General features: G+C 43.2%; 1 protein-coding gene and 1 long non-coding RNA gene across 3 annotated transcripts in view; both read left to right on the top strand.

Moving 5' to 3' along the window:
• The window catches only part of PDE6A (phosphodiesterase 6A), an 82,319-nt gene that overhangs the window by 51,966 nt on the left and 11,722 nt on the right, over nucleotides 1-18,631 (top strand). For both annotated transcript variants that reach the window (XM_015452122.4, XM_073994572.1), the window contains 4 exons: nucleotides 3,858-3,967; nucleotides 5,365-5,452; nucleotides 5,653-5,753; nucleotides 6,550-6,657. In XM_015452122.4, coding sequence (XP_015307608.1) covers nucleotides 3,858-3,967; nucleotides 5,365-5,452; nucleotides 5,653-5,753; nucleotides 6,550-6,657 — 407 coding nt within the window. The remainder of the gene's footprint in view (nucleotides 1-3,857; nucleotides 3,968-5,364; nucleotides 5,453-5,652; nucleotides 5,754-6,549; nucleotides 6,658-18,631) is intronic.
• On the top strand, nucleotides 6,978-16,844 carry LOC135971451 (uncharacterized). The gene is made up of 2 exons (XR_010587677.2): nucleotides 6,978-7,107; nucleotides 16,776-16,844. It is a non-coding gene; the product is annotated as an uncharacterized lncRNA (long non-coding RNA).

The following is an 18,631-nucleotide window of genomic DNA, read 5'->3' as shown; positions in this document are numbered from 1 at the left end:
ATAAACACAACGTGTGTTCTTTTCCCCAGAGAAATTTTCTGAAATTTCTTTAAATTGTGGCAGTGTTTAGAGAAACAGCAGTATCAGCCACCTTTTAAATTAAGCTTTCTGTGGTATTAAAATCAGAGAAAAGGTAAGTGCAACATTCGGTTTTGTTCAGCCCCATATGCAAGCCCCAACAAGGACAAAGAGGAGGTCTAAAGCTGCATCATGTTCCTTTAGGTATTTCCATGAATCTTCTCATCCACTTTTTAGAGAGTTGCTTCTACCTGTCTGAACCCTGGGAGGCCTGATTGACTATAAAATCGAAGATTTCCCTCTAATGTATAATTAGCTTTAAATTCCCTATTACTGGTACTTACTGGTACCTCTCTACCAGCAAGAGTGAGCCCCCAGGAGCACCACTGGAAACTTTCCTCATAGACGCTAACTTATCTTCATCTATTTTGAGGTCGGTAGTAATTCTGGTTATCGATTGCTTTGGCCTCTGATTGCACGAGTTATTATGGGAACTTTCAGGGAAAGCTATTTGGGAGCAGGAGTGAGCCTGGCCAAATAATAAGTTCTGAACCATCAGGGAGACAGAACAGAGTAAACCAAACCCAATATAAGCCCTTGGGGACTGGAAAAGAGGCCACTTAGTGGTGCTTGAACAGAGTTCAGTTAAGTTTGTCCACTCATAAGTCTGCATAGCTCCTGAACAGGGTCCAGTGGTACACTTACTTTTTTGTGGTCCCTTCATAGCATCCTGTAAGGTTGCCTCCCAAGGGACTGTGATGTGGTGGTGCATGCCACCAGGCCAAGCTAACTTTTTGTACTTTTAATAGAGATGATATTTCACCATATTGCCCAGGCTGGTCTCGAACTCCTGACCTGAAGTGATCCACCTGCCTCAGTCTTCCAGAGTGCTGGGATTACAGGCATGAGCCACCGCACCCAGCCCAAAATAAGATCATTTAGCCCAGTGTGGTGGCATGCACCAGTAGTCCCAGCTACTCAGGAGGCTGAGGTGGGAGGATCGCTTGAGCCCAGGAGGTCCAAACTGCAGTGAGTTGTGATTGCACCACTGCACTCTAGCCTGGGTGACAAAGCAAGACTCTGTTTCAAAAAAAAAAAAAAAAATTAAATAAATAAATAAATAATAAATAAAAATATAGTAAGTTAAATACTTATAGAAAGACCTTAGCTCTTTTAATAAAGAAAACTCAGTTTTCTTAAGTGATCAAAAACCTAATAAAGACAACTTGGAGTACAGGAAATCAATTTGGTAAAGCACAGAATCTTTGTTTCCTAGGCCAATTACCTAAAATATAAATTTCCTATTAAAAGCAGACCAATACTCAAAGAAAATATGTTGTTTTAAAAGAGAGGTCCAAGTTCTAGTTTTGCATCAGTGTACTGTTGACATTAATGTTTAAGACAGCATTAATTTCAAAATTTCAGAAAAACTCACAAATAATTTTCTTCTAATCTTAGCCAGCTTAATCACACATACAATTACTTTCACAAGATTTATCCTCCACAAGCCTTCTACAACTTTCTTATCCATTCAGCTTTTGTCTTGTAGTTTTTCCTCTTCTCATTTTGGAGCAACCAGTTATCCTACTTTAGGACAAAAAAAATTTTTTCCCCTTAACAAAATAAAACATGCTCATATCTTATAGCTTTTTCTGACCAAAAGTACTTTTTGCCCTCTTATATAATTGCTTATAGAATTGTTTCCATTATTGTTTTATTCATAATATATTTTTAATTATTACTATATTATAAATAACATTTTAATTGTGTTAAGAATTCTAAATAATAAAGAAATATATATTAATATATGTTAATATAGCCTTATATTAATTAGAATTCTTAACCCTTAGTGACCTTTATTTCTAGTGAACACTAGGAAGCAAGCAAAAATTGTGAACTGTCTGTCACGCCAGCAATCTGTAGATCAATAGTCTGTGAATAATAATTTCTGGAAGCATGTACTTTCCCATAGTACAATCTGTCACTGTGGCACAGAACATGTTTAGTAACAGTCTCAAATATTTTTAGTCTCTTGGTAATAAGAAATTGTAGAGGAGTCTACATTTAATCTCTATCCTCTTAGAATTTTTTTTCTTTTGAGACATAGTCTTGCTCTGTCACATAGGCTGGAGTGCAGTGCTGAGAACACACGACTCACTGCAGCCTCGGCCTCCTGGGCTCAAGCGATCCTCCCACCTCAGCCTCCCAAATGTTAGGTTTTGAAGGGAAGGTGAGGGTTAAAGAAAGACACACACACACAGAAAGAGGGTGGCTCAACAGCAAATGCAGGCTTTACGCCCAGCATAAAACCTACAGAAGCGGGAACCGGCCTAATGCCAGAGCCCACCGCTGCTTACAGGCTGGGGGTACTTATAGGTATGGGCGGGAGGGGTCCGGGCAGTTTGGCTTGTTGCCTGGCAGGCTATTGATAAGATGTTCTCATGATGAGGCGGTTTTGCCCTTGGCCTGGTGGGATGCCATTGTGGTGTTTCTTGGACTTTTGCCCAGCAAGATATGATAGGAATGTTTCTTTAGTTGAGCCTTTGTCTGCCTTGTGGTCAGGTGGTTAGGAAGGATGTTTCTCCCGACCCAAACCCCCGTGAAATGTTTCACTTTGACCAAGGTCTGCAAAATAATGGGGAGCTTACAAAATGACGCAGTTGGGCCTAACACCAAGTAGCTGAGACCACAGGTGCGTGCCACCATGCCCAGCTAAATTTTTAGTTTTGTAGAGACAGGGTCTGGCTATGCTGTCTAGGCTGATCTTGAATTCTTAGGCTCAAATGGTCCTCCTACCTCAGCCTCCCAAAGTGCTGCCATGTGTGACCTGCCATGCCTGGCCCTATCTTATTTTTTGTTTCTTTCATCTTGACTATTCTATGCACCTCATATAAGTGAAATCATACAGTATTCGTCCTTTTGTGTCTGGCGTATTTCACTTAGCATAATGTTTTTAAGGCTTATCCATGATACAATTTTAAGGCTGCATAATATTCTATTGTTGGACTTGGAAGTCTTTTCAATCTTTCACGATTACAGTGTCACAATACCCTTGGATGGACTTTTTTTGTGTGTGTATTTGTGTTCATATTTTTGGCTCAGAGGGTTTGGAGACCTTTGTGTTTTATTTAAAATTATTTCACCATCCAGATCATGATGCAAATCTCTGCCCTTCCTCATCCTCGTCCCTTCTCCCTTGGCTGAAATGCTCAGGCCAGAGTAGGTGCTAGGGCCCGGAAGCAGGAATTCTGACCAGGCTACCATAGAGGGTGACAAGAACACCACTTAGAGTGATTGCTTTCTTAGAGTCAGCATCAGCTCTCCAGAGTGCTTTCCCACATTTTGTTTCAACACCCAGCATCAACAAGGAGTTAAGTGTCTGGCAGAATCCCAGGGAAGGGTTCCTCCAGGCTGTGCTTAAACCAGTAGACCACGTTTGGAAGATTTGCTTTACCAGCCTGGTCATGTTCAGAAATTCTCCAAATCCTAAAACCTGACATCTACAAGTTTCTTAAAACTCATCTAATCCTTGACCCTCAGTATGCAGATTGGGCTACTGAGGTTCAAAGGGAGCTGAGACCAGCTAAAGTCAACTCAGAAATAGGGTGACCAGTTGTTCCCATTTACCTGGAACTTTCCCCATTCTAGCACTGAAAGTCCCATGTCCAAAAAACCCCTCAGCCCTGGGAAATCCTCCAGTCAGCCTCTGGAGCCAGGATACAGCCAAGATCAGACCCATGAGTTTTTAGTTCTGGGCCCTTCTTCTCACACCCGCCTTTTCAGCTCTGCTTCCAGCCCCTACACAAAAGGAATGATTTGCACTCTGATTGCCCTTCCAGACAGGAAAGCTGAAGCGCTACTTCACAGACCTGGAGGCCCTGGCCATGGTCACTGCTGCTTTCTGCCATGACATTGACCACAGAGGCACCAACAACCTCTACCAGATGAAGTGAGTCAGCTTCCCTCCTCACCCCCAGCCCTCCGGATTCATTAGCCAGCTCTGTGTGGCCCCCAGGCAGACTCACTGGCCAACAGGGAAGCCTTGTGGTCCACAGCTTCCCACTGCCTTCTGCCCTTGGGACCTGGGTCTCCTCCTGTAGCAGCCAGAATAACGATCCCCCAAAGATGTCCAGATCTCAAATCCCTGAGCTGGGGAGTATGTTGCCTTACATTCAAAAGGGACTGTGCAGATGTGATTAAGTCGAGGATTTTGAGATATAGGGATTATTCATTCAAGTGGGCCCCGTGTAGTCCCAAGAGTCCTTATAAGAGGGAAGCAGGAGGTCAGAGAGGAGAGAGGACGCTACCCTGCTGGCTTTGAAGATGGAGGCATCGCCTGCAAACAAGGAATGCATGTGGCCTCTAGAAGCTCAAAAGAGCAAGGAAATGGATTGTCCTCTGGAGCCTCCAGAAAGAAAGCAGCCCTAAGGACCCATTTCAGACTCCATACAGAGCTGTAAAATAATAAATTTTATTGTTTTAAGCCATTAAATTTGTGGCAGTTTGTTATAGCAGCTGTAGAAAACAAATGCACTAAACTCCTTTATTCGTCTCCTTCCCTGTCCTACCTGCTGCACTAATTTGTGCCAAGACGTTAATAACCAGTAATGGTTCATTCACTCATCTCATATTTATAATGCTTCGAATATAATGTGGTAGGCTCTATGCTAAGCAAAGGAGGTGCTCTCATGAGCAAAACAGCTCCTGTCCTCACAGAGCTTATATTTCAGACAGCCCACGAAGCATAGTTCTTGGACCTGATCTCATTGGATCCTCACAACCACCCACTGGGCTAGGCAGAGCAGGGGCTAATGTTATCCCTACTTACAGATGAGAAAACTGAGTCTCCGTTCAGGGCCCATGGCCTGTAAGTCATTAACAAGCTCTGAATTCATGCTGCTCTGAGTCCTCTCAATACTTCCATGCTGCTCTGGGGCCAGATATTGGGTTTACATTTTACATTTTGAGAATCTAAATACTTAGCGCAGTGTGTGGCACATAGTAAGTGCTCAACAAGTGTTTATTGAATACAGAAATGAATAAACATACGGCTTGCGGAAATTCAGTGGTTTCCTTCAGACTTGGATCTGAAGAATCAGGGCTAGATGATCTTGAAGCATGGCCCAATGCTAATGCCCCTAAAATCCCTTATGGCATTGTGTGCGTTTGTGGTTTTTTCTGGGGGAACAGGTCTATGCTATTTAGTAGATTCTCTAATGAGTTCGTGACCCAAAAGGAACTTGGAATCACTTGTGGAGAAGGCTAAAGACTGAGTCAGGAGACTTGATGTTTAGTCCTAATTTTCTATTGTCCACTCCATATTGATTCTCTCTCTTTCTCATTCAGATCCCAGAACCCACTGGCCAAGCTCCATGGGTCCTCCATCTTGGAAAGACACCACTTGGAGTTTGGCAAAACACTGCTCAGAGACGAGGTAGGATGAGGGCCAAGGATGCACTGCCCACAGGGCCTGGGTCAGAGGCTCCATTTCACAAGGAGCCTGCGTGTGCCCAAGGAGCATGCTTTCCATTGGCCTGGGCTGCCTCTGCCATCATCTGGGATAGCCATTGGTAGTTGGGTGGCTTTACTGCCAGCATCAATCCTCTCCCATCTTGCCTCTGCTTTTTTCTTTAGAGCCTGAATATCTTTCAAAACCTCAATCGCCGACAGCATGAGCATGCCATCCATATGATGGACATTGCAATCATTGCCACAGACCTCGCCCTGTATTTCAAGTTGGTATTTCTTCTCATTCTAATAGTAAAAGTAACAATGATTATATGTGTGTATATATATGTGTATATATATTATATGTGTGTATATATGTGTGTGTGTGTGTGAATATATATATATATAGAGAGAGAGAGAGAGAGAGAGATTTTTTTTTTTAGGGACAGGATCTCACTCTGTTGCCCAGGCTAGAGTGCAGTGGCACCATCACAGCTCACTGCCTCCTGGGTTCAAGGGATCCTCCCACCTCAGCCTCCTGAGTGGCTGGGACCACAGGAATACCACCACTCCCGGATAATTTTTTAATTTGCTGTAAAGATGGGTTCTCACTATGTTACCCAGGCTGATCTCAAACTCCTGGGCCCAAGCCATCCTTCTGCCTCAACCTCCCAAAGTATTGGGATTACAGGCATGAGCCACTGCACCCAGCAACAATGATTATAATAATAACAAACATCATAGTTCCAATTAATTTAGCATATACTATGTGTCAGGCACAACACGTGTGTTATGGACACATTGATTCTTGCTACAACTCTATGAGTTAGATATTATTACCCCCATTGTACAGATGGGAACACCAGGATTCAGGACAAAAGATTTGCTAAGATTAGATAACAAATCAGTGTCAGAGACTTAGGTTAAACCTAGGTCTTCACTCCCAGGCCTTGGTTCTTTCAACCTTGTTTTGTGAATTTTGTTGATTTAATAAGCCTCCATCTGAATCAGCCAATGTTAGCAGCTCAGGTGTTGCCTTATTCTAAGATTTGCTCCCTTTACTAAGACTGATGTGTTTTGTAGGAAGAGGACGATGTTCCAAAAGATCGTGGATCAGTCTAAGACATACGAGAGTGAACAGGAGTGGACACAGTACATGATGCTGGAGCAGACACGGAAGGAAATCGTTATGTGAGTTGGGATGGGGTTAAAACCTGATCCTCTTAGGCTTAGGATCATGAGGCGAGACGTTGCAGTGACAGCTCTTGCTGCCCTCAACAAGCCTTGGGACTATTTCATTTTGGAGGCTTCAACATATGAAAAAATGAAGTTTTTAAAATTCCAACTGCACAAGCTATATGTTTAATCTTTATTTTAGCACTAAAAATGCAAGACAGTATATTATTATTTTATTTATCTGAATACAAAAATATGTTATTTGAAGTAGCTCAATCATACTATCTAAGATTTGGATGATAAACTGATATAACTTTCAAGTTTTTGATACAACAGAAATCACTATACCAATTAAGGGGTTTTTGTTTTGTTTTGTTTTGTTTGTTTTGAGATGGAGTCTCTCTCTGTCACCCAGGCGGGAGTGTAGTGGTACGATCTCAGCTCACTGCAACTTCCGCCTCCCAGGTTCAAGCGATTCTCCTGCCTCAGCCTCCTTAGTAGCTAGGATTACAGGCACCCACCACCACGCCCAGCTAATTTTTGTATTTTTAGTCAAGACCAGGTTTTGCCATGTTGCCCAGGCTGGTTTCAAACTCTCGACCTCAAGTGATCCACCCACCTCTGTGTCTCTCAAAGTGCTGGGATTATAGGTGTGAGCCATCAGGCCCTGCCCCAATTAAAGTTTGAGTGATACTTAATGTGTCATTCAAAACACATAGGCTTAATTTTTAACATATTCCTTTACATAGGACAATATCCTCCAATATAGCTGTGCTAGTCACAAATTGGTTATGGTTGGTATGAAATTCATATTGCATAGTCTGGCATGGTTGATAATGGGACTCAAATTTAAGTTGTCTAGTGAACGTCTTTTTTCAGTTTTCTCAATGTGCTTCCATGATTCACCTCAATTGACAATGGAGTGAGAAGGGTAAATTTGAGGCCTTTTACGAATATGTGGCCCAAGCCAAATGGTCCCCTGGCTCCTCTGTGATGGGTCCAGGGCATTGAAGGCAATGGTCAAGAAAAGTTGCAGGGGAGACAATGCCTGACTAGTTGCCTAGGAAGCATTGGGTTATTTGTTTATCCCCAAATGCTTCTGTGGAAATGAGGCTTGATTAAGTCACAAGCATTGCAAGTGTCTGCAACAGAGAAGAGGAGACCACTGACACAGGCTCCAGAAAGAGGTGGGCGGCAGCCATTGCCACTCCTTCAGCCCTGCAGTTATCCAACCAGGCCTCCTACAAAGGTCCCCTGATTCTGGGAGCAGTGCAATCTGCTTTCGCTGAACAAGGGGACATGCTCAGCCCACGGTTACTCATAGACTGACCAGGAACTGCCCCCCCTGGACATTTCATTTATTTATTTATTTATTTATTTTTGGGATAGGGTCTTGCTCTATTACCCAGGCTGGAGTGCAGTGGCAGTCAGGGCTCACTGCAACCTCAACCTTCCAGGCTCAAGCAATCCCCCCACCTCAACCTCCTTAGTAGTTGGGACTATAGGCACACTACACCCGGCTAATTTTTGTATTTTTGGTAGAAACAGGTTTTGCCATGTTGCCTAGGCTGGTCTTGAATTCCTGAGCTTAAGCGATCCACCCACCTTGGCCTCCCAAAGTGCTGGGATTACAAGTGTGAGCCACCACATCCAGCCACATTTATTTATTTATAATTTCAACTTTTATTACACATTGAAGGATGCATGGGCAGGTTTGTTACATGGGTATGTTGTGTGACACTGAGGTTTGGGGTATAAGCGATCCCATCACCCAGGTAGTGAGCATAGCACTCAGTAGGTGTTTTTTTTTTTTAGTCCACACTCTCCTCTGTCTCCCATCTGGTAGTCCCCAGTGTCTGTTGTTGCCATCTTTGTGTCCATGTATACTTAATGTTTATCTCACACCTATAAGTAAGAATATGCAGTATTTGGTTTTCCATTCTTGTGTTAATTCGCTTAAGATAATGGCCTCCAACATCATCCATGTTGCTGCAAAGGCCATGATTTTGTTCTTTTTTATGGCCGTGTAGTATTCCATGGTGTATATGTAACACATTTTCTTTATCCAATCCACTGTTGATAGCACCTAGATTGATTCCATGTTTTGCTATTGTGAATAGTGCTGTGATGAACATGTAAGGGCATGTGTCTTTTTGGTAGAACTCTTTGTTTTCTTTTGGATACATACTCAGTAATGAGATGATGGGTTGAATGGTAATTCTACTTTAAGTTCTTTGAGAAATCTCCAAACTGGTTTCCATGGTGGCTGAACTAGTTTACATTCTCACCAGCAGTGCATAAACATTCCTTTTTCTCCACAGCCTTACCAGCATCTGTTATGTTTTGACTTTTTCTTTTCTTTTCTTTTTTCTGAGACGGCGTCTCACTCTGTCACTCAGGTTGAAGTACAGCAGCACGATCTTGGCTCACTGCAACCTCCACCTCCTTGGTTCAACCTATTCTCGTGCCTCAGCCTCCAGAGTAGTTGGGACTACAGACACCCACCACCATGCCCAGCTAAATTTTTTTTGTATTTTTTGGTAGAGACGGGTTTTTACCATGTTGACTAGGTTGGTCTCAAACTCCTGACCTCAAGTGATCTGCCTGCGTCAGCCTTCCAAAGTACTCAGACTTCTTTTGACTTTTTAATAATTGCCATTCTGACTGGTGCCAGATGGTATCTCATTATGGTTATCTGTTTATTGACTTCTGCTTTTTCTTTTCTTTTTTTGAGATGGAGTCTCACTCTGTCGCCCAGGCTGGAGTGCAATGGCACAATCTCAGCTCACTGCAACTTCCACTTCCCGAGTTCAAGGGCTTCTCCTGCCTCAGCCTCCTGAGTAGCTGGGATTACAGGCATGCGACACCACACCTGGCTAATTTTTGTGTTTTTAGTAGAGACAGGGTTTTGTCATGTTGGTCTGGCTGGTCTCAAACTCCTGACCTCGTGATTCGCCCGCCTCGGCCTCCCTAAGTGCTGGGATTAGAGGCATGAGCCACTGCGCCTAGCTGACTTCTGTTTTTTCCTAACGTTTTTCTTTTTTTGACTTCCATAGCTGGACATTTCAAAATGGCTCAGCAGAAGGACTAAATAGTTGAAAAGAACACCCTGCTATTGGATAGGGGGACTTGATATTAGAAAGTTGTCTATTCTCCTTAATTAATTATTCATTTATGGGTGATTCCAAAACAAACAAACAAACAAACAAAAATACCCTGCTTTATTCTGGGGGAATTAGGAAGCTGATTGAAAAATTCTTACGAGAAATGAGTACGCAAGAATAAACAGAAAAAGAAAACAGATAAAAAAGAATAGTCAGAAAATTCTGACATAGAAAGTAATAATGGTGACCAGCAGAACTAAAGGCAGTTCTGTCCTAGGCAGAAGTCGCTCAGATCAATGGGATGATCTTAAGGATTATGTCTGTGCCCAAAGTGGGTTTTGTACCAGTGGAGAAAGGTACAAGTTCATCAGCGGTGTTGGGACAATGGGATGGCCACAAAGTGAGCTCTCTAGCTTATTCCTTATACCAAAATAAATTCTAGATGTAATAAAAAATTTTAAATAACCAGGGAAAGAAAAGAGAGCATGAAAAAAGCCTGGAAGAATTAAGAAGAGGCCGGGCGTGGTGGCTCACGCCTGTAATCCCAGCACTTTGGGAGGCCGAGGCGGGTGCATCATGAGTCAGGAGATCGAGACCACTCTGGCTAACATGGTGAAACACCATCTCTACTAAAAAAAATACAAAAACTAGCTGGGCGTAGTGGCGGGCGCCTGTAGTCCCAGCTACTTGGGAGGCTGAGGCAGGAGAATGGCGCGACCCCGGGAGGCGGAGCTTGTAGTGAGCCGTGATTGCACCACTACACTCCAGCCTGGGCGACAGAGCAAGACTCCGTCTCAAAAAAAAAGAATTAAGGAGAATAATTTCAGAGCAAGCTTTTCAAAATGTGACATGAGGCCGGGCACAGTGGCTCATGCCTGTAATCCCAACATTTTGAGAGGCCGAGGCAGGCAGATCACCTGAGGTCTGGAGTTGGAGACCAGCCTGGCCAACATGGTGAAATGCTATCTGTACTAAAAATACAAAAATCAGCTAAGCGAGGAGTGGGACTCCATCTCAAGATAAATAAATAAATAAAACAAAATAAAATAAAAATAAATAAAATATGACATGACAATCATAAAAGTCATAAAATTAGATGGAGAAATCTGATTATGAAAAATTAAGGATTTCTGTACAACACACAAAAACACGTAGTCTAAGTAGGAAAGTAAGTGATAAGCTGGGGGGAATATTTGCATCACTTCTAAGAGAAAAAGAGCTAATTTCCTCAGTAAATAAGGTGTTAAATCGATTCCAGGAAAAGGCTAATCCAATAGCAAATGGGCAAAAGGCACAAACCGACAGTTCCCAGAAAAGTTACAGTGCGATATAAACCTATGAAAAGACGGTGATTATAAAACTACAATGAGATATAATTGTTAACTCCTGTTGTCAAAGATGAAAACATTTGCTACCATTCCGCGTTGGGCAGGGTGAGGGAAAGGGCCACCTCGTTCCACATGTGGGAGTGCAAAGAGGCTCAGTCTTTGCGTAGGGCGATTTGGCGGCACCTATCAAAGCTGTAAGCGCTCGTACCCTTTGACCCAGCAATCCCACTTCCAGGATTTCCCCTCTGGATATTCTCCCACATGTGCACAAAGCGTATGTACAGAGTTATTTGTTGCAGAATTGTTTGTAACACAAACAAGATTGAAAACAATCGAAATACCTAGCAATGGGGAACCAGGCTAAATAAACGATAACACTTTCATACAATGGAATGTCTTACAGATTTACAAAGAAATGACATCAAGTGAAAGGTATTATGTTTAATTTTAAAAGAAAAAAAAGCCAGGAGCAGGATCTCAATCATTGTCAAAGTCAAGGTGACCTTATTTAGGTATCTTCAGCTGACGACACACATACCCCTCTGGGAACTCATGTCCTTCCAACATGTATATCAGCATGGATAGCCTTAAGGGAATCAGTGTTTGCTTTCGTAGTATTAATCTTCCTGAGAAAGAAGCAGACCAGTAGGCACAGCATTCTCTCATTCTTCCCCACCTTACAAAATAAAGGCAAACTCCGTTCTTTCTTGACTCTTCCTGCAGTGTGTTGTCCTAGAGACAAAAACCTCTGGGCAGCCAAACAGAGGGACTATTTGAAATATAGTCATGCCTGGGTATACTCAGGGGATCGGCTCCAGGACCCCCTAGTATACCAAAATTGGTACAAACTCAAGTCCTGCAGTAGCTCTGAAAACCCCCTGGATGTGAAGAGTCGGAACCCCCTATACATGGGTTTTGCATCCTGCAATCCATGTTCAGCTGAAAAAAATTCATGTGTAAGTGGACCTGCGTAGTTCAAACCCATGTTGTTCAAGAATCCCCCATACTGGTGTTGTCACAGCCTCTTATAATTAAGGCATTATAAATCTAAGGAAGGGGCCGGGCCCAGTGGCCATGTCTGTAATCCCAGCCCTTTGGGAGGCCAAGGCGGGTGGATCACTTGAGGTCAGGAGTTCGAGACCAGCCTAGTCAACATGGCAAGTCTCCATTTCTACTAAAAATACAAAAATTAGCCAGGCATCATGGTGCGTGCCTGTAATCCCAGCTACTCAGGAGGCTGTGGCAGGAGAATTGCTTGAACCTGGGAGGCAGAGGTTGCAGTGAGCTAAGATCACACCACTGCACTCCAGCCTGGGTGACAGAGCGAGACTCTTTTTTAAATTTTTGTAGAGATGAATAAAGGTCTCACTCTGTTGCCCAGGCTGATCTTAAACTCCTGGGTTCAAGCCATTCTTACACCTCAGCCTCCCAAAGTGCTGGAATTACAGGCATGAACCACTGGACCCAGACTATCTGTTCAAGAGTTTTTACAACTTTAATTGCCAGGCACTCCCCCTGAACCCCACCCCCATTCCCAGCCAGTGGGTGGGATTGTACAGGGGGGCAGCAGGTGAGGGATTTTTCATTTAAACATCTTACTTCTTTCAGAGAATGTATCACTGTTCAGGGACCATGACACTAGGGCAAAGGCACATCAGCAATAAGTACTGAAGATGGCAGCAACTGATTTAATCCACACCACTGTCTTCTTTCTATCATCTGTCTTTACAATTTTTTTTCTTTCTTTTTTATTTGGTCATAGTCTCTCAACAGAATCATATGATCTATCTATCTATCTATCATCTGTCTGTCTATCTATCTATCTATCTATCTATCTATCTATCTATCTATCATCTATCATCATCTATCTATCTGTCTGTCTAGTCTACCTACATACCCTCCATGTACCTTTACCTTTCTTAGAATTAAAAATAAAAGATAAGTTGGATGTATTATAACATGCTTATTTAAATTTAAAAATAGGAACTGGGCATGTTAGGGAGGCTGAGACGGGCAGATTGCCTGAGCTCAGAAGTTCAAGACCAGCCTGGGGAACATGGTGAAACCCCATCTCTATTAAAATACAAAACAATTAGCCAGGCATGGTGACTTGCACCTGTAATCCCAGCTACTCTGGAAGCTGAGGCACGAGAATCACTTGAACCTGGGAGGCGGAAGTTGCAGTGAGCCGATATGCAACCACCACACTCCAGCCTGGGCGACAGAGTAAGACTCTGTCTTGGAAAATTTAGATTATCCAGGTATGGTGGTGCATGCTACTTGGGAGGCTGACGTGGGAGGATCACTTGAGCCCAGGAGTTTCAGACTACAGCTAGCTATGATCATGCCACTGCACTGCCCTCCAGCCTGGGCAACAGAGAGAGACTCTGGTTAAAAAAAAAAAAAAAAAAAGAGGAAAAATGGGCAAAAAAATGCTGAATCCTACTTCAGTCTAGTAACAAGAAATAGTCATTCATTAACCAATACTTTTTTAAAAATCCCATCCTATCTTGTTAATAGATGAATTCAAAAAAAGATACTTTGAGTGTTTAATCGTTATTTGTAAAAATAGTAGTATATTTTGTTATTTAATTGTGTACTAATAACTTAATCCAAAAGAAAATTTTTCAACACTTAGAGGCTTATTGTTAAAGAAAAATTTTTAATTATATAATTTAAATAAATGGATATAATTGGTTGCAGGTAATTATGAAAATTGATCAATGAAAGACTTTCAAGCATATATGTAGTATACACACACACACACATATACAGAAACACATATGCATATACATGTACACATATACCCACAATATTAGGATAACATTCTATGGAGAAGTCAAGTGGAAATAGAGGTTTACAGAGACAAGGAAAGATGTAAAACTCTAGACTCTTAAAAGAAAAGCTTGCTTATGTGCTTTTATCATGGGTAAAAAATGACGTAACAAATTTATTTTAAAAAGTCAGTATGGCCAGGCACAGTGGCCACATGTGTAATCCCAGCACTTTGCAAAGCTGAGGCGGGAGGATGGCTTGAGCTCAGGGGTTTGAGGCCAGCCTCGGCAACATAGCGAGACCTTGTCTCTATAAAAAATAAAAATTTCCGGCCGGGCGCGGTGGCTCAAGCCTGTAATCCCAGCACTCTGGGAGGCCGAGGCGGGCGGATCACGAGGTCAGGAGATCGAGACCATCCTGGCTAACACGGTGAAACCCCGTCTCTACTAAAACAAATACAAAAAACTAGCTGGGCGAGGTGGCGGGCGCCTGTAGTCCCCGCTATTCGGGAGGCTGAGGCAGGAGAATGGCGTAAACCCGGGAGGCGGAGCTTGCAGTGAGCTGAGATCCGGCCACTGCACTCCAGCCCGGGCGACAGAGCGAGACTCCGTCTCAAAAAAAAATAAAAATAAAAATAAAATAAAATAAATAAATAAAAATAAAAATAAAAATTTCCCTGAGTATGATGGCACGCACCTGCGGTCCCAACTACTTGGGAGGCTGAGATGGAAGGATTGCTGGAGCCCGAGAGGTTGAGGCTGCGGTGAGCCCTGATGGTGCCACTGTACTCCAGCCTAGGCAACAGAGTGAGATCCTGTCTCAAAAAAAAAAAAAATAAAAAGTCAGTATGTGTAATGTACTATAAATTAGATCCTTTGAAAATATCAAACTTATGATGTAATAGCTTAAGATGTCAACTTAAAAATGTGTAAGAAGGTAGCACTTTTCAAAATTCTTTAGGTAGGGATTTAACAAAAAACGTTGGGAGACCTGTAATGCAGCATTTCTCAATCTTAGCCCTGTTGACATTTGGGGCTGGCAACCCTGTTCTGGAACTATCCTGCACCTTGTGGGATGCACGACTAGACACCAGGAGCACCCCCACCCCTCCCCAGGTGTGACAATCAAAAATGTCTCCAGACATTGCCAAATATCCCCTGCGCAAAAATTGGCCCAAGCTGTTTGCTATAAAGCCATCTCGGGGCCCATTGCTTAGGTATATAATTAGAACTTCTTCACACCTGAGTAGCATGTAGCTGTTGCACACTTGGGGCTTTGGTATCAGACAGCCTGGGTTCAAGTCTCAGCTCTTTCACTTATTGGTGGTGTGGCCTTGAGCAGGTGACTTACTCCCTCACCTCAGTTTCCTCATCTGCTTAAGGAGGATCATGGCAGTGCCTGCTTTGTGGACCATGATGGGGGCTGAGCTGGAGTATGTGGAATGTAGTGCAGTAGGTAGTGGTGTTCGGTGCTTCCTGTGGTATAAGAAGACATATACATTTGGCCTTTGTTCCTGGTTCCTGACAGAGATCCTAAAACCCTTGGAATTTCCTGAGTGATAAGAGTGTCTTTTGTTCTGATGGGATGACTCTTGGCAGGACCCTAGACAGCTTCAGGCTGGGGGCTGGTCACCAGAAAGATCAAGCCTTCATTTAAAGCTTGGAACTTTCAGCCCCATCCCCAACCTCCAGGAAGGGAAGAGGCTGGAGATTAATTGCCAGTGGATAATGATTTAATCAATCATACTTCTGTGATTAAAAACAAGAAAAAACAAAAAACACACACAGACACAAAAACAAAACATAACAAAAAATGCCATAAAAACCTCTAAACAGCAGTGTTTAGAGAGCTTCTGGTTTGGTAAATACTTCGAGGTGGTGGGGGGCTGGCATGCATTCCCCCTCCCATAACTTCCTCTATCCATCACATTCATTTGGCTATTTCTGAGATGCATCCTTTACAATAAACCAGAAAATGTCAGTAAAGTGTTTCCCTGAGATTTGTGAGCTCATCTAGCAAATTACTGAACCTCAACGCAGGGACACATTTCAACTTTGTTGCCAGGTCAGACAGAAGGGTAGGTAACTGGGGGACCCCATACTTGTGGCTGGCCTCTGAAGTGAGGCAGTCTTGTGGGGCTGAACCCTTAAACCTGTCGGGTCTGATGCTAACTATAGGAATTTAGTATCAGAGTTGAAATGAATTGTAAGACAGTCAATTGGTGTCAGGATTGGTTGTTGTGAGGAAAATCCTAATACTCCCTTCGTGTGTTTTGATTATCTTGGAGTGCTTATGTCCACGGGCTTCCTGTGGTTGGAGGCCCACACCAATTGACTTTGACTTTTTTTTTTTTTTTTTTTTTGAGACAGGGTCTTTCTCTGTTGCTCAGACTGGAGTGCAGTGGCACGATCATAGCGCACCGTAGCCTCAACCTCCCAGGCTCAAGTGATTCTCCTGCCTCAGCCTCCTGAGTAGCTAGGACTACTTCAGTAATTTTACTCTAGGGCCAAGATGTTATAGAAACTCTAGAGCGAGGGCGTGACTTCCTTTTCTTCATCAAACTCTTGACATTTCCGCTTAACTCCAGATTTTGCTTCTGACAGTCTGACCAAACCATGAGTTGGAAAGGCTCACAGATCCTCTGGTACTGTGGTGTTTGTGCACGGCTTGTGAGCTAAGAATGGCTATTATATTTATAAACGGTTGGGGGAAAAAAATCAACAGAATAATATTTCATGGTCAGGCGTGGTGGCTCACATCTGTAATCTCAGCACTTTGGGAGGCCAAGGCAGGCGGATCACTTGAGGCCAGGAGTTTGAGACCAACCTAGTCAATATGATGAAACCTGTCTCTAGTGAAAATACTAAAATTAGCTGGGTGTGGTGACACACACCTGTAATCTCAGCTACTCAGGAGGCTGAGGCAGGAGAATCGTTTGAACTCCAGAGGTAGAGGTTGTAGTGAGCCTAAATCGTGCCACTGCACTCCAGCCTGAGGAACAGAGTGAGACTCTTGTTTCAAAAAGGAAAAAAAAAAAAAAGAGTATCTCATGACAAATGAAAATCATAAGACATTCAAATTCCAGTCTCTGTAAATAAAACTGTATTCTTTTACAGATGGCCACATTCTGACTTTCATGAGTCCTAGGCACTTTTGTCTTTGTGCCTCCTTCCTCCCTAAAAGTAAATAAGTAAATACAAATTATATTTTATGATTGTGTTGGTATGAAGACAAATATAATCCAGGCTGAATTCATTCTTACATATTCAGTCCTATTGTGTCCTTTTTTTCCTGCTGATCTTGAAAGAAATTAAAATATTTTCATGGGCTCTGGAGAATATCATGGGCCCTCAGTGCTCTGCTGAATGGACGAGCTGACTCTGCTTATCCATGCTATTATCTATGGCTGCTCTCACATCGCAGTGGTAGAGCTCAGTCTTTGCAATAGGGACTATGTGGGCTGTTAAACCTCAAATATTTACTGTCTGGCTCTTTACAGAAAGAGTTTGCCAATTCCTGGTCTAGTGTTTTACCAATGAGGAAAGTGAGGCCCAGAGAGACAACGCGACTTAGCTGGTGTCACACGGGCATTTGTGGAGCAACAAGGCCTTGGACTCAGCCACACCAGCCCTTGCCTGCACACCTACCACTTTCTTAGGCTCCTCCAAGACTTTCCCCAGCAGGATCTCCTGCCGTACCCTCCAGATAGATGTAATTCCAGGGAGGGTCTGAGTAAGTGTCCTGAAAGGGCTGGCTAAGAGGAAGGCTGGAATGCGTTTCCTGAAAGTTGGCCAGGAGTCAGGAAGAACAGCCACTGAAACTCACAGCCAAGGAGCCAAATGTTTCAGGAAGAAACATTTGCCTTGGGGATGGTCCAGGTGGATAAGAGCTCAGCTTGCTTTTAAGAGCTCTACACACGAGGGTGAGCCAGAACAGGAACGAGATGAATGCAGGTGCTGATAATGAAGATGACGACACTGGGTGCATTTACAAAAGCATCTTATGTGATCATCACAGTTAGTCTCAGAAAGGATATATTACATTGACCCATAGGAAACTGCTGAATTTTAACTGATTTGGACTAACAAAATCAGAATTTCATAGGATCCAACTTAATATGAATATCTCATTTTACAAATGAACAGACCGGGACTCAAAGACATGAAGTCGCTTGCCCTGGACACAGCAAGTGAGGAGAAGATGGAAGGTCTAATTCAGCTCTGTCTGATTCCAAAGCCCTGCATGGAATTTTGCACTGCTGTCCTATTGAACTCTATCCCCTCCTCTTGACAATTCGTCTGCTGAGAGCATAAGGTTCACATTTCTGAGCACACAATATTTTTGTGGCATACTCTTGCTTCTTTCTGCATTATAATCATGTTGCCCTTTATTCTATTCCATCCTGACACATCTCTCTTCCTCACTTTGCATGTCTAATCTGTCCCCAAATGCTGCTGAGTTGACTTCCTAAGTGCCATATCTCTCTGGACACTTCTCTTTATTGCCATCTCCATCTCTTGCCCAGATCCTGCAGTGGCTTCCTAACTGGGTTCCCTGTGTATGCTCCTGTCCCTCCTACACTGAAGCCACAGTGATTTCTGTGAAATACAAATGTGACCACGTCACCCTTCTGTTCTAACTCCCGTCACTTCTCCTGTTGCTCATAGCATGAAGACCATCCCCTTGCCACGGTGCCTGGGCTCTGTGTAGGCTGCCCCTGCTGCTCTGTGGAACTTCTCTTACCAGGTCTCCCACCTGCTCCCTGAGCTCCCCCTACCTTTA

Source organism: Macaca fascicularis, chromosome 6, assembly GCF_037993035.2.
Source record: "Macaca fascicularis isolate 582-1 chromosome 6, T2T-MFA8v1.1".
NCBI classification, from domain to species: domain Eukaryota; kingdom Metazoa; phylum Chordata; class Mammalia; order Primates; family Cercopithecidae; genus Macaca; species Macaca fascicularis.
The sequence above is the reverse complement of the archived record's forward strand: the minus strand, read 5'-3'. Positions and strand labels throughout refer to the sequence as shown.